This window comes from Diadema antillarum, unplaced genomic scaffold, assembly GCF_040938485.1.
Source record: "Diadema antillarum isolate AM-2024a unplaced genomic scaffold, OU_Dant_1.0 scf00000052, whole genome shotgun sequence".
NCBI lineage: Eukaryota > Metazoa > Echinodermata > Echinoidea > Diadematoida > Diadematidae > Diadema > Diadema antillarum.
This window is the reverse complement of record NW_027270941.1, coordinates 215752-233973: the sequence shown is the minus strand read 5'-3', so window position 1 is coordinate 233973 and position 18222 is coordinate 215752. Positions and strand designations below refer to the sequence as shown.

Sequence of the window (18222 nt, the reverse complement as noted above, 5' to 3'; positions counted from 1 at the left end):
ACTGTGTACGCGCATATGTCGCCCTAGGTTGCTTTTGTAACTCGTCGCGTAGTGACAGTACGCGCATTCAAACTCCTTGGCACCCGAATGAACACTCACGTGTCGCTTCAGCAAAGCTCTGCGACAGAAGACGCGCCCGCATTCCACGCATGTGTATCCGAAGAGATGTGCCTCGCGAACGTGGAATCGGAGCGCCGCCTTGGTCAGGAATTTTTCCCCGCAGCACTCCAAATTGCTGTCGGGACTGGCCCGGCTGTGCATGGTCTCTGCGTGCCGCCTCAGGTTTGTTCGTCGTGGTGTCGAATAGTTGCATTCTTCACATCGATACGTTTCTGATTTCATTTTGTTTTGGCGGTCGAAAAGGTGTCCGGAATCCAACAATGCGGCTCACTGCAAAAATCGCATCGACAAAGATAGAAGTTATGTCCGCACAATGTCAGTACGAATCGCTGAATGTCTTACAGTGAAAAAAAAAACACATTGAAGAACTTGTCTCTTCTCGATAAAGGGAAACCAAATAGAAGGTTGAACAACGTTATCTTGATCAGCAGCGTAGATTCATACAGCAGTGTCCAGGTAAGTGAGAAAGGTGTCTAGAAGCAAGGTGGCGAAAAAAAAAATGAAAACGAATATTCAGTTACACAATCAGAATTACTTTAGACCTTCTGCTAACAGATCATGGTAAACAGTCGTGGCTCGTCAGAAGTGTTTCCGAATGGCATAACGGTGTTTCTCCACCAAATTGTACAAAAATCACCTTCCGTCGTTGTAGATTACACCAAAAGAATGGCCCTAGTGCAAAAATCGAGTTCTCTCGCAAAAGTTTTCTCCTAAACTCGTCGAACTGTGGCGGGAAAATTTTGTACTCTCACTTCTCCTATCACACGCCCAGTTGAAAGCAGAGCCCGACGAAGAATGATCGAAATGTTATGAAACTGCTACTGCTAGTATTCGTTCATCGCACATCCACATCGGTGTGACGTCACAGCATGACCCACCAATCGAGAAAACGAGCTCTTATACCACATCAATGATCAATCTGTTGCTGAAACAGTTAGATGCTGGCGTAGAAAGTATCATCCTCTTCAGAGGTCAATGACACGAGCCGAGGAGAGAGGCGGGAAGGCAGTCGAAAATACACCGGACTTCGAGACGGATTATATCTGCGATCTAAAATCCGAGAAATGGAGAGGCCAAGACGGATGGGTGTTTGGATGAAGGGGGCAATGGACGGGAGAGGGCGGAGGGATGAGAAGAAAGAGGGGGATGTGAGGAAGCGAGGGGGGGGGGGGGGGGGGAGAGGGACACTTTAAAAGAGGCTGGGTTGGCCAAGATGCACACTTTGATTCTTCGTCTTTGATGATGATAACGGTGACGATGATGGAGATGTTGAAAATGAAATTCATGTAGGGGCGGATCTAGGAATTCCGTAAAGGGGAGGCGCCTTTGCAAAATTAAAGGGGGCGCAAGCACCCCTCCCCCATTTTTTCTTATTTCTTTTGTTTTAAACAAAAATAAAGAGGGGGCGCGCGCCCTGTGCGCCCACCTCTGGACCCGCCACTGTTCATGTGAGTGATTGATTAAATGAAATTATCTTTACCAGAGATAATGATGATAATAACAACATTACATTTATCATTATTGCTATCATTATAATGGTACAATACAAATTCTTATCTAAATACCAAGGTACATGATGATATCCTTGTTAAGTACGTGTATGTTAGTCGCTGTGTTTGTATATTAATGGATGTACAATGTGTATGCGCACATTTCCCATATGACCCCTTTCTTCGTTGGTAAGGCACTTCACCTTTTTTTCAAAGCGAGATAATGCGCGAGCTTGCTGGACGTAACAATCCATGGAATTCATGTTCAATCGAAGAATGATTTTGTGTAGAACAGGTGACTAATTAACACATGGGGAAGCATCCATTTCATTGTTTTGATTGATTCAATGCATTAACAAATTTTTTTCTTATAATAATTATTGCTAAATTTTTATGGGCTATGATAAATTGATAAAAATAATATAATTGATTATAATGCATAACCAATCTCATCCTCTCATCTTTTATATACGTATGTTTGTACACGATCAGATTCACTTTAGTGCTGAAAGATCACGGCCGAGTCATGGTCCGTTGACTGTTTTCATATCAAGACAATATTTCCTCGAATTGATATATTGATAAACACTGTGACTGTGGAACCTCGTTATGAAGATGTTGGATATAACAAAACCTTCTTACATGATAATAGTCATATATATATATATATATATATATATATATATATATATATATATATATATATATATATGTATATATATATATATATATATATATATATATATATACACATATATATGATTATATAGGTGTGTGTGTACATTTGTGCAAATGTATGTTAATGAACAATTATGAGACACATTCTCAGTAAGCACTCCCAAACTTTCATGGATAGAACCCCAACAATTTCATCTACAGCAAGAAAAAAACTGACACCAAAATCTCAGTTTACATGCGGACTTTAATGGCCAGCACCACTCTATGTTGTCTTTAATAATTATATGCACTGGTAATATTCAACAATGCAAACACAGACCTGATCTAATGTTTGGTCATTGACAGCTTGGCAAGATGAATCTACTGAGTCACTCTATAATTGGTAAACAAATTCTAAGTTCATGTCTTACATTTCATGATGACACAATGTCATGTTTATGTGTTGGGGATTTATTTATAAAGCTGACTACTGCTGAAACCAATACAAATTGAAAGAAAACTATACTAGAAATCCCAAACCAGAGGTATACAGAACAATGAATAGCAAGACCAGTAAAAACTTTGGAAAAACTCAACTGTTTGAAAAACAAACATCTTCTTTGTCTCATGCTTCATTGCACATATTTCAACAGACATACAAAAGTATAGTGTTGCATATAAAGTAGGTGCCGACCATTCAAACATATTTGATGATTATAACACATCATTTGGAGAGGCTGTCGTAAAGTGCCTACAATTCTGTCATAAAACAGTCAGTTGGTGGATGCAGTGCCCAACAATGCAGTTGACTTTAATCTATCACTAGAGGGAGTAAGCCACATTGAGCACGCTGAGCTACACACGAAATGGGAGTCTGTAGATCAAGAGGCCGGCAGTGTGATTTTTGGCACAAGTCGCTCCCATGCAGCGAATCTCCTCCATTTAAAGTTTAAGTTGACTTTACGTGATATGCAGATTAAAAGCAAACAAACAGACCATGGCTAATTTCACTGAAATTGGGCAGAAAAGGAGAAAGCTGAGGAATTTCAAAGTTTCATGTGGTTTTTAGAACATTCTATATTACATTGTAGTTGCAACCCCAAATGCAATGTCAAGGGGGTGATAACCTCATTACCTCATGAGTCTCAAATACACACTGAATGTTACAGCTTCCTTCTTGGAAATGACACGACAAAGCATAAAACATATGTATTATATATATATTTTTTGCATCAAATCATTGCAGCTTTGTAATAGCCCACTAATATGATAATGACTTTCACAGAGGAGTTGCATTATTTTATTGAATGACTGACCGAAAACATTTGTTTTATGACAGACTTTTGCACATGATATTGGGAGAATTGTGATGTGACAAGACAATTACTTTTTCAAGTAGGTATGTGTTCACAACGAATATTGCTGATAGGTGAAAACATGCGAAAGTTTGAAAATCCCATAACTTTCTTGTGTTACATCCGACTTAAGCAGAATGTCTACCATGATGTCCACTTTTGCCTTTTATCCCCAATACATCATCATCACCTTGAATTTGGTGTAGAATGCCCTACTCCAAGGATTTTATTAACATTTAATCCTTTGCATACCAGATTAATCTCCTGTCCATAGGTGAGTGTGTGAAATTAGCACATAAAGCGTTGATGCCTGACCCTAATTTTAGGACAGCGGAAGAATGCTACAAGAAGTAGGCATGGGCCTACAGGGTACAATGTACACTTTTGTTACTGTATGATGTCAACTAGAGGAAAACAAAAACAAAACTAGAAATGTCGCTACAGCGACTGGTTATACCCCCGCCAAACAACATTTCATAAGCTTTGGTCAAAACAACATTTCATAAGCTTTGGTCAAAAAACTGAGGAAGTAGTTAAATCCGCAAGATCTTTCCTTGATCTTCTGCCATTAATACGCCGTTACCATGGCAACGTACTTTCGGGTACTGTCGAAAAATGCTTCTGCACATCTACAACCAAAGGCACACATCTGTACCAAGTTTCATGGAAATTGGGCAAAAACTGAGGAAGTAGTTTGCAACACAAAATTTTCCATCATTTTGGCTCATAATATGTGAGCTGTTACCATGGCAACATACTTTTTGTCACTGTCAAGAAATGTGTCATGCTGACCTATATCCTAAGACAAACATTCAATATGAATTCCATGAGAATTGGAAGAACACTGATGAAGCAGTTTTGCCATGAAGCATTTTGCCCTATATTTTACCAATAACATGCCGTTACCATGGCAACGCACTTTTTGCCACTGCGGAAATATGTGTCTTGCACATTAACATATTCAGATGAACATCTGTACCTAATTTCAGAAAAATTGATCAAAAACTGTGGGAGGAGTTCGCGACGCAAGATTTGTACCCATTTTTGCCCATAATATGCCGTTACCATGGCAACGTACTTTTGGGTACTGTCAAAAAATATGTCTTGCACATCTACAACCCAAGGCACACATCTGTGCCAAGTTTTATGGGAATCGGTTGAAAACTGAGGAAGTAGTTCGCGACGCAAGATTTGCAACGGACCGACCGCCCGACCGCCCGACCGCCCGACCGCCCGACCGCCCGACCGCCCGACCGCCCGACCGTCCGCTGATTCCTATATACCCCCTTCAAACTTCGTTTGGCGGGGGTATAACAATTTTCTCTCCTTGTTGAAGAAGGACAAGAATGAATCATGTTTTTGCTTTGTTTTTCCTCTTACGGGGGGGGGGGGGGGGGGGGGGGGAGAATACTGGTGTCCAAGAACTGCACCATTTCAGTGCAAAAGTATCAACTTAAAACATGCCACTATCAACTACAATTGCATGTAAGTGTCATTCAACTTTCTCTACTGGCAGTAAGAGAACATTCCCGAATGTAAATTCTGCAGCCAGTTCTTTAACAAGCATTTACACATCCATCATTTCAGGAACACTGTTTTATCATCTTGCATTTATAGTACTTTTGTCATCAAAATCATATATGTATATAACTCTCTAAAAAGTGAGGTACAAAAATAATACATAAAACTGATATATATCTACTAATACCATAACATATCTCTATAAGTGTTAGGAGCTATAATTATGTACATACAGACAATGACTCCCCAGCCAAAACCTTGATATCTCTTTTCCACTGTAGGATCTGTAAATATTATAAACATGCAGAACATAATTTTTTAAAATCTAAACAACTCAAGATGAGGGTGGCTGAAACATGTGACTTAGGTATTTTGATAAGGACCCTAAAATGAATAATAATAATCACATTTCTTTTTGTCATGAAGCATGTTTCCGCCATATCATGATACAAAGATTAAATAATGATCCTCAAAACAATACACTGAAATAATGATCAAACTTGCTTCTTCTTTTTCCTTGTCACATAGCACTTTTCCACCACAATGTGGTACTCAGGGGGCTTTACAACATACTGTATTTTATAAAACAAACAGAATAAGCATAAAATGAAGTGTCCCATGCGCCATTCGAGACTTGAATACCTGGCAATGCTAAATCTGGCACATGCAGTAATGTGTGATACCTTTTATTCAGATGATTGTGGATGAGGAACGTAGTGAAAAGAAGTAATGGAAAGAACAATGATTACATAATCAGAGTTTAAAAGCTTGGTGATTATTTTGAAGCTTTTATCACCCATTTATAGGCAGCATGACAGTAATGTGGACCTTTAAAGAAGAATACATAAATACAATCAGGACTAAGATGGACTGTTAGAGTTTCCTACTCTATGGAGCTAACAGTTAACCACATACTACAATTGACTGAAACACAAACACACATTAATTTCCACACACATAATCAACTATCCTAGTAATCTGTATGAATGGTCTATAATTGATCAGATCATGGCATGTCAGCAGCGAGTGTGGGGCGAGGGCAGTTTCATGCAATTCAGTGAATAATATGATAAAAAGGGCAGTTTAAGATTAATGCCGTAAGAGGACTAAGATGCTCATAAAGATTAAACATATCACGGTTAAAGAGGCTAGATTTCTTTCATTAGGGCTTCAAAAATACAAGTAAATTACAAAAGTATTTTTAGAGCTGGGCCACAGCTATACGAAAATTGGAATCCTACAACAATATAGACATATACCTTGACATTTCATTAGCTAAGCATAATAGTATGCATGTATAGTGCTCACTAGAATGACAAGCTTTAACTGGCTCATACAAAATACCCTAAAGCACCTATTCCTAAAACAACACACATAAATGTACATATAGCATACACACTATAATGCTGTATATTGCACAAGAATTCTCTGCATTAGTAATACATGTATGTTAAGTCTTAAACAACCACATCAATTCACCCTTTTTGTGTTGGCCAACAAAAAGGTGCTGGAACATAAAGCTTTTTCCACCTCAGGAATACGCCCAAGGATGATTACCTTAGCCATATTTACAACAATACTGCTTGACCACCTGGTGTTCCTTTCATATCAATATTTACATATTAAACCAAAAAAAGAAATTCTAACCTCTAACAGCACCCAGTCTACTGAGACTTTTTTAACGCTTGCCGTTGCTTCCATAAACACAAAAAATAAAATGCATAATCAGCATTTTTTCATGCCACACCATATCAAATCATATAGATATGAAATAAAGAATATTGTGTGTTGTGATAATACATAGACATAATATATAATGCCATTTTATATATTTGTTGCTGATCTTGACAGCTGTATATTAACAAACATTACTAAATGTTTTTATCATTTAATGACAAGACTCCCTCAGATGTAATTTGAAATGTGAACCTTGACTACCAAAAAAAAAAACAACAACAGTCACATGACTTCCTGTTGGTATTCTTCAAACACCAAGCAGTGATTTAGAGCTCTGAACGGTTGGCCTGTAAATCAGAATTAATGCTGAGAATGATGTTGATCATTTACAAATGATACATAACAAGAGCTCTACACTCACAATCTAATATCTTATCAAGTCCTTGGTACATTTAACTCACTTGACTATAAGAGGACAGTTGTGAAATGATATCACACTGTTCAGTCTGTTTTGTTAATCTTGTATTTTTAGACAAAAAAATATGACATAATTCAATGGATTTCAGAAGAGGGAGGTGTTGTAGCGGTGTCTTTGCTTGAATAGCAACATTTGACATTATCTGTCAAACTCCAGTTTGGACAATGCTACAGTGATTATCACTATTTGACACAACACTTTCTCTCACTTTCTGGCATCATTAAGTTTAACATAATATCTCCTACAGAAAATAACATGTCACTGTCTTCGTTGTTTTGGTGCTTTTAGTAAGACCGTTAAACTTACTCTGACAACTTCAGTACTTGACAATGAGAAGTCCTTTCTTTACTCATGGTTACTCAGTATATACTTCATTTAGATTTATATATATTTTGTTACATTTGTGCAGCATTGCTAGCAGTACTCGATTTATAAATAATGATTATTGTAAATTGTTTACTCTTTTTGTTGGTGTGCGAGTTTGTTGTCTGCTCTAGCACCCAACTTTTCCAAACAAATATTCAGAGGGTAAACAAAGATGATGATCATTTTCAGCAGTTGAATGGCAGGAGACTGAGGTGTGAGACCTGTGGTATGGGCAAGGGCGTCATAATAACGACTGCTCGAACATGATCTTGTCAAAGCCGCTGGGCGGAGTGTGGTAGAACTCACTGAACTGGACATCTAGAATGGCACCCTCGTCAACTGAAAATATACAGAATGAAATGAAAAGATGTTTAATACTGTGCTCAGTTTAGTGTCAGCTTAGTGTAGATAAGCTCAATTAATTTATGCCTCAAACTTGGGAAAAAAAATGATTTTGCACATAAAAGATGTGGAATATGATGTCAAATCAATAGTCAAAAGCAAACAATGTACACAGTAACCTACAGCACAGCAAAGGTAAAGGAACAGTGACATGGCATCATGGAAGGTTTCATAATTGCTTATTTCTCATCTAGGTATCATTGTCTGTTTTCTACATTCTTGTCATATGCTTTGTTTAAACTCCGTGCATTATCAGCTGAGTAACACACTATCCTTTTCATCTGGAAAATGAATTTAAACGAGAATGCGTATAGAAACATGTAGCTCAAATGGAAAAAAAAGAAAATGTTCTCATAACTTATAGACCCCTTGAATGATGGTGAATGGGATCATCCAAATGACACAGCAAAATATTGCAAGTTGTAGATGACCAGGACATTATTAGAATGTTTCTCTCTAAAATGAAAAAAAAAAAAAATCAAAGGATGCTATAATTTTTTGTTGCAAAACCCAAAGGCACATAGAACTGAAAAAAAAAAAAGTTACTACCAATCCCATTGGTCACAATTATTTCTCTCTAAATCCTCACCTTGTATTAATTAGCTGTGTATCGAGGGACAGTACAATGAGAAAGCAAAGCACATGAGGGCATCGGTTCTATCTTAGTTCACAGCAGAAGCTTCTAGCAGAGCTTGAATGCGAGTATAATCAACAAACTTCCTATCCCTGGTGCACATTTCTATCTTTTAGAAAAGTAACTCCCAGCTCAATTAAACAAGATATTCTACGATCTGACCCACTGTTATGATGCCCAAAGAAAAATGTCTGGATAATGAGCCTTTGCAGACAGTGAAAGGGGCGCGTAAAACGAGGATCACCCCTTCAACCAGGGGGATCACATGCGACCATATCACAACTCACCATAGATCGCAGGGTATAGCGTTCCCTTCACTCCTGTAACTGGTATCTGGAGGGCCTCACCATTCTTGTAGAAGTTCAACTCCATGTGGTCATAGGTGATGCCCTGTCCATATCAAGGAAGTCTTTAATGTCAATATCTTACTAGTACTGTAAAAGTGGAAATTTCCAGTGTGGAAATTTTTGCACATTTCGTACAACCATTGCAAAAATAAAAGCACACAAATATTTTTGCAGGGTACATGATCCTGTAATTGATGTCCTGATTCCACAGAATTAAAAACACACAAAAATCAACTAACCCTGCCCAGCGCAAAAAATTAATCACACGAAAATATCCACTTTTACAGTATGCAATCTCATGGAATAAACGTGAGATATGAATATCAATTTTACAAGACACCCTATAGTCTTGCTTTGATTAATGCACAAGAAAAAAACCAACAAACAACAAATGCGGTCATACATCATGGTTGCCAGATCCTCCTGGTCAAATGACTTTTGTGAGAGGCATGATGAACAACTGGTATATATTATGTACACACTTTTGAATGGGAACAAGCTCCCAAACAAACAAAATCCATTCCCATTCACACCACATTTTTTCAAAGCTCGAGGAAAATTTCTTCAGCAAAAAGTACTAAAGTCTATCTCTAATGTCTGTTTGAGTACCGCAATGTAGTATAAAGAAACTGCTTTATAAACAATAAATTTATGTTTTGTGGTGGTTTCATTTTTCTAGGAATTTTATGTATCGTCTCATATTTGTACAATGAAAAACAGGCCAAAATATTGCCATGAATATTTGCTTTTTGGTGAGGGACAATACCTACCCTTTCTCCTTTCTGTTGCTGGGGTTCTTGATCATGAATTTTAACAATTGCTAAACTGCTTTGCAAGTTCATTTATGCTAAAATTATCATGCTTATGAAATAATTTGGTGTATACAATGTATCACAGAATGATAGTGGTCTCCTTGTCATAATTATCATCACTCAACTATCCCATGGCAGGGATGGGCGTGGTCACACTGAAAGGTCAGTTTTAACTCACAATGACATCGCCCTCCGCAACTTCAACAGTAAGCTTGTGAAGGGTGTCCCCGGCATGGCAAACGGTTCCGTCGGAGCGCATCACCCACGAATCACTGCACTCCCCGAGGGGCACTCGGTTTAGGTTGCTCTTTCTTGTGGCAAGACCAATGCCCCAAACACCTGGGGGGAAGGGGTCACATGAGGGAAGGGGGATTAGAGAGAATTTGCACAGTCAAAATAACCATTATGTAGCAGACAAATGAATTAATAGCATGCGAAATTGAAATGTTTGTGTACAAACAAGTGTGAAGATAGTGAAAGCTCTTCGCTGTATCTACCAAACTGAAAAAGTCAGATATGGGGGTGTCATAGAGAGTCAGTTAAAGGGTGTGTACAGTTCTGGTCGAGGTGAGGATTTAGCTTTTAACATTTTGGAAGATATTCAGAAACTATTTTATGAGTTGTCAAAGAGCATGCATTTCTAAGGGGTATCAAAAGTTTATTAGATGAAAATCGGTTTTGAAGTGGCAGAGATATCCCAAAACAAGGTGAAACAAGATCCTAATAAAGTTGTGGCCTGTCACCTTTTATTATAATCACTTTTTGGGATATCTCAGCCATTTAAAAACCAATTTTCATCAAATAAATGTTGAATCCTTCTTAAAATTACATGCTCTTTCATATTTCATAAGAAGTTTCTCATTATCTCACTTAGGAATGTAAAAAACATAAATCCCCACCTCAACCAGTACTGTACAGCCCCTTTAAAATTGCCATGCTTATTAGATTGATTTCTCATTTGAACTGTTTCTTGGATTAGACAAGTACAGGGGTTCTCTATCTATTTCAGAAGAATTGTTAGGTTATGGTTACTCAGACTGCATAGCTAGATGGTGATGTGCTAAACATACCTTTTGAATAAGACCACTATTCATATTATATTGATATGTCTCCTAATTATATTATCAGGGTGTGTTTGAAATGGATAAATCTCATTGAATATAGATCCCCAAATTGCACTCAGGCTAAAATTGAACCAGAAAAAAAAAAAATTCTATCCTGTTCAACTGTATATGTTACATGTGTTAAGCTCTAATTATTAGGTATTCTCCATCAAATTTGGTCATTTCATAAAGCAGACAAACCTCTCCAGGAGCAGGCAAGCCACAGTTCCAAGGATGGCTAATTGTGATAATAGGGATCATAGGATCAGGTACTCTCCTTGGAAATACTTCTGTCAGGAACGTTACAAGTTCTATATTTAAATCTCATGACAGCAATAACATCTTTATTCCTAACCTAAACTATTAATGACCAAAATCTTTACCCAAGTCATATGCATGATACATAGCATTGAATGTGTAGGTTTGTTTGTTTGTTTGTCTGTTTTAGACAGCAAGACGCTAGACTAAGATGACTAAGAGCCCCCCCCCCCCACCACTTCTTGATGAGACAGCTGAGACATTTTTGCTTTTCCCCTTTCATAGGCATTCAGATTCCTTGGATCTGTCCTGATCAGTGAATAATGGTATGCCAATATGCACACCAGGGGGGCATTTCATGAATTGCTTTGTCACATATTTTGTCTGACAAACTGTTAAAAGCTACTGAAATCCCCGCAATCTGATTGGCTGAGAGCAAATTTGTCTGAAAAAAGTTGTCTGACAAAACGCTTCATGAAATGCCCCCAAGGTCATGACACAAAGTATATCATAGAAGTCCATATCACTTACCAGTAGACTGAAGTTTCATCTCAAAGTACGCTTTGTCCTGGACCAATGGGGCGTTGCCCAGTGCTCCTCCAGTTCCACATATTCTTCTTCCTGACTTCACTATGACTACATCATTCCCTGTATCAAAGAAGAAAAAAAAAAAAAGGAAACAAAATACCGTTTATCCAGGATCTCAGATATGCTGCTTGCCACTGCTGACTTTATATTTAGTCATTCGAATTAGCATCAAGAAACACCACCAGGGGGTGAAAAATAATGTGGGGGTGGCAGCCATACTCCCACCAACTAGACTAGTGACTAACAATTGATCAACATTAAATAGATGGTAGACATCTGACCATAGAAGTCCAGATCTCTGAACACATTGGCCATTGCACTGCCACTGGACCATGGCATCACCATAATTTTTGCATAGAGTAAAACCCCAAATTTTCGGCCGGCCTCCCAAATCCGGACACTTATCACTTATCACAAGCCAGCAAATTCTACTGTCACAACACAAGCATATCATATAGTTTCACATACTGGCACACTCGTCAACCACAGGAAAGTGCCTGAGTCACCTCTTAAACTCCATCTAAAATCCCAAATTTTGCTGTCAAAAACGCAGAGTCGGCCCAACTTTTCCAAAGCATGCGCGAATTAGGTCCCATGTAAAGAATCAGGCTCGCCGAAAAGGCACTAAAAATTGAAAAATTAAGCCATTCTGTTGCGAGATTTTTCACTTATCGCAAGCTCAGAGTGTGATGATATCCTCAAAAACACAAAAGAAAAACAATATCTCTGTACGTGGTGATGCAGCGAATAAATGTACAGGGCCAGGGGCTGAATGCAAGTGCCGAGTCACCAAAATTCGAACGCGAACGGGCACCGCAACGTCCCCGATGCAACCTTGCGCTAACAAGGTATGGCGCGCGCTCATTTTTCAGCGGCCTTGTATGCGTATATTGACACTGAACGCGCAATATCGCGTGTCCGAATTTTGGAGAGGCTGTCCGAAAATTGGGGAATTGACAAGGTGATAATATTTGGGGATTTTGTGAAATTTTATGATTTAACAAAATCAATATTGGGAAAATGTAGTTTGATATATTTAATATACAGTGTTATAGATATAATTTTGTAGAGTATTGTTTGAGTTTAACAAATATTGCAGAAAAGCTTAAACTTATGAAGTGTCCGAAAATTGGTGATTTTACTCAAGTCTAACCTAAGGCATGGAAATAAAAAAAAATCTGGGATCTATGGACAATTTAGTAGCGCCTACTGGACATGGATTCTGTTAATTTATAGTGCAAGTGCCTACTTCTACTCGTAACATCTATAAAAGACATAGATAGAGGTAAATTTACATATTTTATTTATGCAGCTGCGATGCAGCAGCACAGTGCAAATGTAAACTCCAAAATTGTTGGAACACTCAAATATACACACGTGGGACTGAGCATACATTACTCCATTGTGTGATTTAGAGACACACCTATGATTATATATCTGTGTAAGAATGCATATTTACCCATATGTGAAGTATCGAGAACAACTGTTGGTATCTCCTTCAGAGGAACATGACCACTTCCGAACCCTGCTCTCCACGGAAAGCATCGAAAACAGCAAAAGCAGGCAGCCATTTTTAGCTCATTTCTGTGAACACACAACTCCGGAGCTGGCTGCTGAATTAATTATAGAACCTCTTCAACAGAGGGCGTACCGCAAAACAAATGAAAAGAATCCTCACTGCTAACCAGCTCCTGACCACTGCTCCCGACCAAACTTTGGATCTTTTTGTGCAATTTGAATGGGAACTGACATTCTAAACAATGAATTGCCATTGTACTTGATTAAAACGATATTCAAGATGTGTAAAACTCTTCCATTTGCAAAAACAAGTAGACAAACAAACAAACAAACAACAACAACACTCACACACCTAACTTTATGCAATGTGGATCGCCATCACGGATCGTTCGGGTCTCACTTGGGTTTCTTCACAAAAAGTTGATAATTATGACAGCAACTCTTGCTGGAATGGCAGTTGTCACGGTTTTGACAAGAACCCAGCTTTCTGATTGGCTGTTGCTATGGAAAGTTACATTCCAGCAAGAGTTGCTATCCTACCATAATTATGGGGCCCTGATCTGAGAATGATTATATCCCTTCCGACTGAAAATATTGAATTAGAATAAAAGTGTAGGGAACAATAAGTAGAAAAGGCATTTTTAGATATTAAGTACTCTTTCGATGGTGGTATAAACGGTTTGAATTGAGTGATCCTGTTGTTCTTTTTATCTATGTTTCGCATGTTGTCAGACATGTTATTCTTTACGTGAGTCCTATCTGATTAATTGTTATAAAAATCTACGGACCTATATGCGATGTATAATGAACGTATAATCGTCACTGACAAAAAACATTTTTCTTTTTAAAGAAAGTAGGACCTGTTGCTCCGTGCACCAATGATGACTATTAGATCCTACTCTCCGGACATTTTCTAAACGTTAAGTACACGTGATGAGGAGCTCAAATAATTGCACTCCAAAAAGAAGAAGAAGAAGAAAAAAAACGCTCTGGAAAATATATAATCCTGTATAATCGGCAAAAATGACACGTAATCCTTTGTATACGTTAATATAATTTGACATCATAATACTCACATTGACTTTATACTGAAATATCGTAATCTCCGACAAACAGACAAACTGGTCCGTTTTTATTTTTACCAATTGTCACTAAAGCCAACTGAATGAACGTGGTACGTATTCACACTTAATAATGAATGCCATGCATGGTAGCTTTGGAAAAGTTTTACGCCAGTTGTCCGAGCACTGAAAATTGAATTTCAGCCGGGCGTGACGGTCATGTTTCGTGTAGGCTTTGTTTTGTTCTATATGTTGTTTTGTTTGTTTGTTTGTTTGTTTGTCTGTTTGTTTTATAGGGGATGTAAATTGGGTCAGTCTACATGATGTACATCTCCCTCTCACCCCCCCCCCCCCCCCCCCCTGCGGCTTTGAAGGGAAGAATCTCCGGGCGGACTCTGGTGGAAAAGTTATGGGTTCGGAGATCCAGCTTTTCTTCTGGCTTTTCTATGAGTGCATCCCCGTTATAGGCCTGTACAGTATAATGTCCCAAGAAATACAGTCGGATTTTTTGCATTGATAACTTCCAGTATAATTAAACTGTCTGAATGCTATTTCAGGGTCTAAAGATATAACATCTTACCTACATTTTGCAGAAAAACCCATTCAATGTTAGTTATGTGGTCACAGAGAAAATTGAATCATCGTGAAAATGTCGTGGATGTGATTCTTCCAAGTTTAGCACTTGGATGCTCTTGGTGAACACAATGGACAGAACTTGAAGGGATTCCTTACATGCTCTACAAAAATCATAATTTCTCTCAAAAAGTGACCACTGAAGCAAATTGGAGGGAGTTTTCTGCAAACCGTGGGTAATAAGTATAGTTTCGTACCCTGAACTTGTATTTGGATTGATTACCATTGCATATATATATCTTTTTTTTTTTTGGGGGGGGGGGGGAGGGACATTCGGTATAGTGGGTAATTTCCCTCCCTACCAACTTGATATCCAGTACACTCAATACCATTTCATATAATTATGAATGTTTAATGTATAATACCACGTGGAACAGAACTCCCCGCTTTACTCTAGAAAATTATGTGCTGAGGCCGTATCAAATATGAGTTTCTCGAAAGTAATCCTTTGTACAATTATTCATTGATTTTTATTTGAAAAAAAAGTTGCAGATAATGGGAGTAATATAAGAACCTATACTCTGAGATATAAATGATTTCCCAATGAAATGAACGGATCGGTAAACTCAGACGTATAGTGCCCGGGAAGGTCCCAAACACGCATAAAGGGTGAAACTCATGCCTCACAGAATAAAACATTTTCAACCCCCACAATTTTAACATTTGGGACAATCTTTAGAAAAGATCAGGATTATGTCTAGATAATTATATACTTAAAATGCCCAAGATCGCAAGATTAACGGCGTCAAATGCAAGCTTGGTGGTTTTATTTTATTTATTTATAATCTATCATGCATGTACACGTACTTTTTTGGGGGGGGGGAGGGAGGGCGCGGGCTCAAGGAGTAGTTGACCAGTCTTTTACTTATTTTTATAATGATCTTTCACATACTCAGTCAATGGCCTCAGACCTGTGCGGGGAGGGGGTGGGGGGTGGGGGTGGAGTATGACTTGCGAGCACAATAATGTTCAAACAACCACATAGGCTTTATATAGGCCTACACACATAGCCAAGCACATACATAATCCGCAGTTACACACAACAGTCGTGGCCGAACGCTGGAAAAGGAGCAGGACTTCTTTTTTGAATGAAAGGGGCAAGAATAATTATGTTCAATGTTCTTTTGTTTGTTTGTTTGTTTGTTTTTTTTGGGGGGGGGGGTGGGGTGGGGGTGGGGACCGTTAACATAAGCGAGGTTCGAGCGAATTTTGCGCTCGAGAGGGGAGGGTGTGGGAGGGGTACCTCCTTCCACACTACGGAAATAATGCATTTATGGTGCACACTTTTGAAATATTTGGAAAATTTTCAGTCAAAAGTAAGAAAAATTATTGATATTCAACATGAGGATGGCTTATTGTGCCATCTGCCACTTCCTTTCCCGCGCTTCTTCTATAAGTCTATAAGCTGGACCAATGAGAGATGGTGTGGATCGAACTCTTGGAATTATTTTAGAACTGAAATTCAATCTGGTGCACACTTTTTGGGGAATAAATGTGATTAATGGAGTATATCCAATCCCAAGTAAGAAAAGGAATATTCAAGGTGACGCGTGAACGGCTAAAATTAGGGGGTAGGTCCTATATCTGTCACTTCTTTCCAGGTGTGCGTCTTCACTGTGTAAAGTCTTCGGATCGACAGAAGGGGACGGTACAGGTACTATTTTCGTGGGGGGGGGGTGGAGGGCAGATGTACCACTCTCATGTAAGGGAGCATTTTGCATTTTGCATCTTGCATTGGAAAATAAGAAAAAGAACATTCAAGGCAATGAGAAAGACTAGTAAGTTATCTGTCATCTCCTTTTCTGCGTCTTCATCTTCTTTGTACTAATTAACAAGTCAATGGATATGGACAGAAGGGGGAGGGTATTAGGTGGTAATTCTCTCCTACACGAGGGGGCATTTGGATTTCTCAGATGTGAACTTCAACAATCTGGAGCATACTTTTCTCGTAATGTTAAGCTTTAATCAAGAAAAATGATAAACAAAATATTCAGGACAATGTGAATGGCTATCGTAGATTTCCGCGTGTGCGTCTTTTTACTGTGTACTAAGTTTATGGAGGTGGAACTAGTCGCGGAGAGAGTGACAGGGATGTCTACTTTCAACAAGAGCAGTGTCGGATCCAGGCGGGAGCGCACCGGGCGCGCGCCGCCTTTAATTTTTGTTGAAAAAAAAAGGAAAAAAAAAAAAGGGGGGATGTGTGCACCCCCTTCAATTTTTTTAAGGCCCCCCCCCCCCCCCCCGAAGAGGGAGCACTTGAAATTCACCGACCTGGTGCACATAATCATAATCGGATGGGATTAAGACATTTTTCAATTAAAAAAGTAAGAAAAATAATAGAGGAATGCGCTCGATAGCAGTAACGGTTCAGTAGTTGTGCAATGCTTTATAAACCGCAGACATAGATCTCGTCTATAGGCGCTCGCTTTCTGTGTGTATTACAAAATTATTTGTGATCAAAGCGATCAAAGTGATGCTAACCAAAGTGAGGATAGATTTGTGCATTTTTTATATCTCATCTCGTAAAACATTTAAAAGCACTTTCCCATTAGAGGCAGAAGAAAATTGATTGAAGGGGTCAGAAAAAAATTCGAAATGAAGACGAGAAAACGATGAAGAAGATGACGATATTTTGACGATGATGATGATAATGATGATGATATGTTGTTGTTGTTGTTGTTGTTGATGATGATGATGACTGATGGATGATACTGCTGCTCATGATGATGATGATGATGATGATGATGATGATGATGAATGTTGATAACGACACATGAAAAGAAAATCATTCATTACTTATTAAGGAAGAAAAAAAAAGAGGGGGGAGGGATGATTGTATATGTATGTCACCATCATCAGGGGCGGATCCAGGAATTTCGTAAAGAGGGGGCGCGTTTACAAAAATAAAGGGGGGCGCACGCACCCCTCCCCCCATTTTTTTCTTTTTATTTCTTTTGTTTCAACAAAAAATAAAGGGGGGGGGGGGGGCGTGCGCCGGTTGCAGTCCTCCCTGGATCCGCCCCTGATCATCTTGTGACGTGAGTTGGGGGATGCAAACTACTCCACTCCCTTCATGTAGTGATGTTGCAGTATCATTTTACGTCCCGTGCAAGTGCCCCGGCGCCGCGAAAGCCGGCCGGCCCGCAGGGCCCCCATACCTACCTGAGTACCTAACCAGTGGTGCCACGTACACGCAAGCAAA

General features: G+C 38.9%; 1 protein-coding gene across 1 annotated transcript; it reads right to left on the bottom strand.

Moving 5' to 3' along the window:
* Window positions 1-7727: 7727 nt before the first annotated feature.
* On the bottom strand, window positions 7728-13380 carry LOC139715601 (SPRY domain-containing protein 7-like). The gene is made up of 5 exons (XM_071627161.1): window positions 13268-13380; window positions 11752-11868; window positions 10038-10198; window positions 8988-9090; window positions 7728-8003 (listed from the first exon to the last, which is right to left on the bottom strand). The coding sequence occupies exons 1-5, from the start codon at window positions 13377-13379 to the stop codon at window positions 7906-7908; spliced, it is 591 nt and encodes a 196-aa protein (XP_071483262.1). The 5' UTR covers window position 13380; the 3' UTR covers window positions 7728-7905.
* Window positions 13381-18222: the final 4842 nt, after the last annotated feature.

What these genes read in the sequence shown, in the direction of transcription:
- LOC139715601 (XM_071627161.1), bottom strand. Translation starts at nt 13,379, where the DNA reads ATGGCTGCCTGCTTTTGCTGTTTTCGATGCTTTCCGTGGAGAGCAGGG. An exon ending in TTGCGGAGGGCGATGTCATT is followed by an intron (nt 9,091 to 10,037) that starts GTGAGTTAAAAC and finishes TGATATGGACAG; the next exon opens with GGCATCACCTATGACCACAT. An exon ending in GCTATACCCTGCGATCTATG is followed by an intron (nt 8,004 to 8,987) that starts GTGAGTTGTGAT and finishes GTATATTTTCAG; the next exon opens with TTGACGAGGGTGCCATTCTA.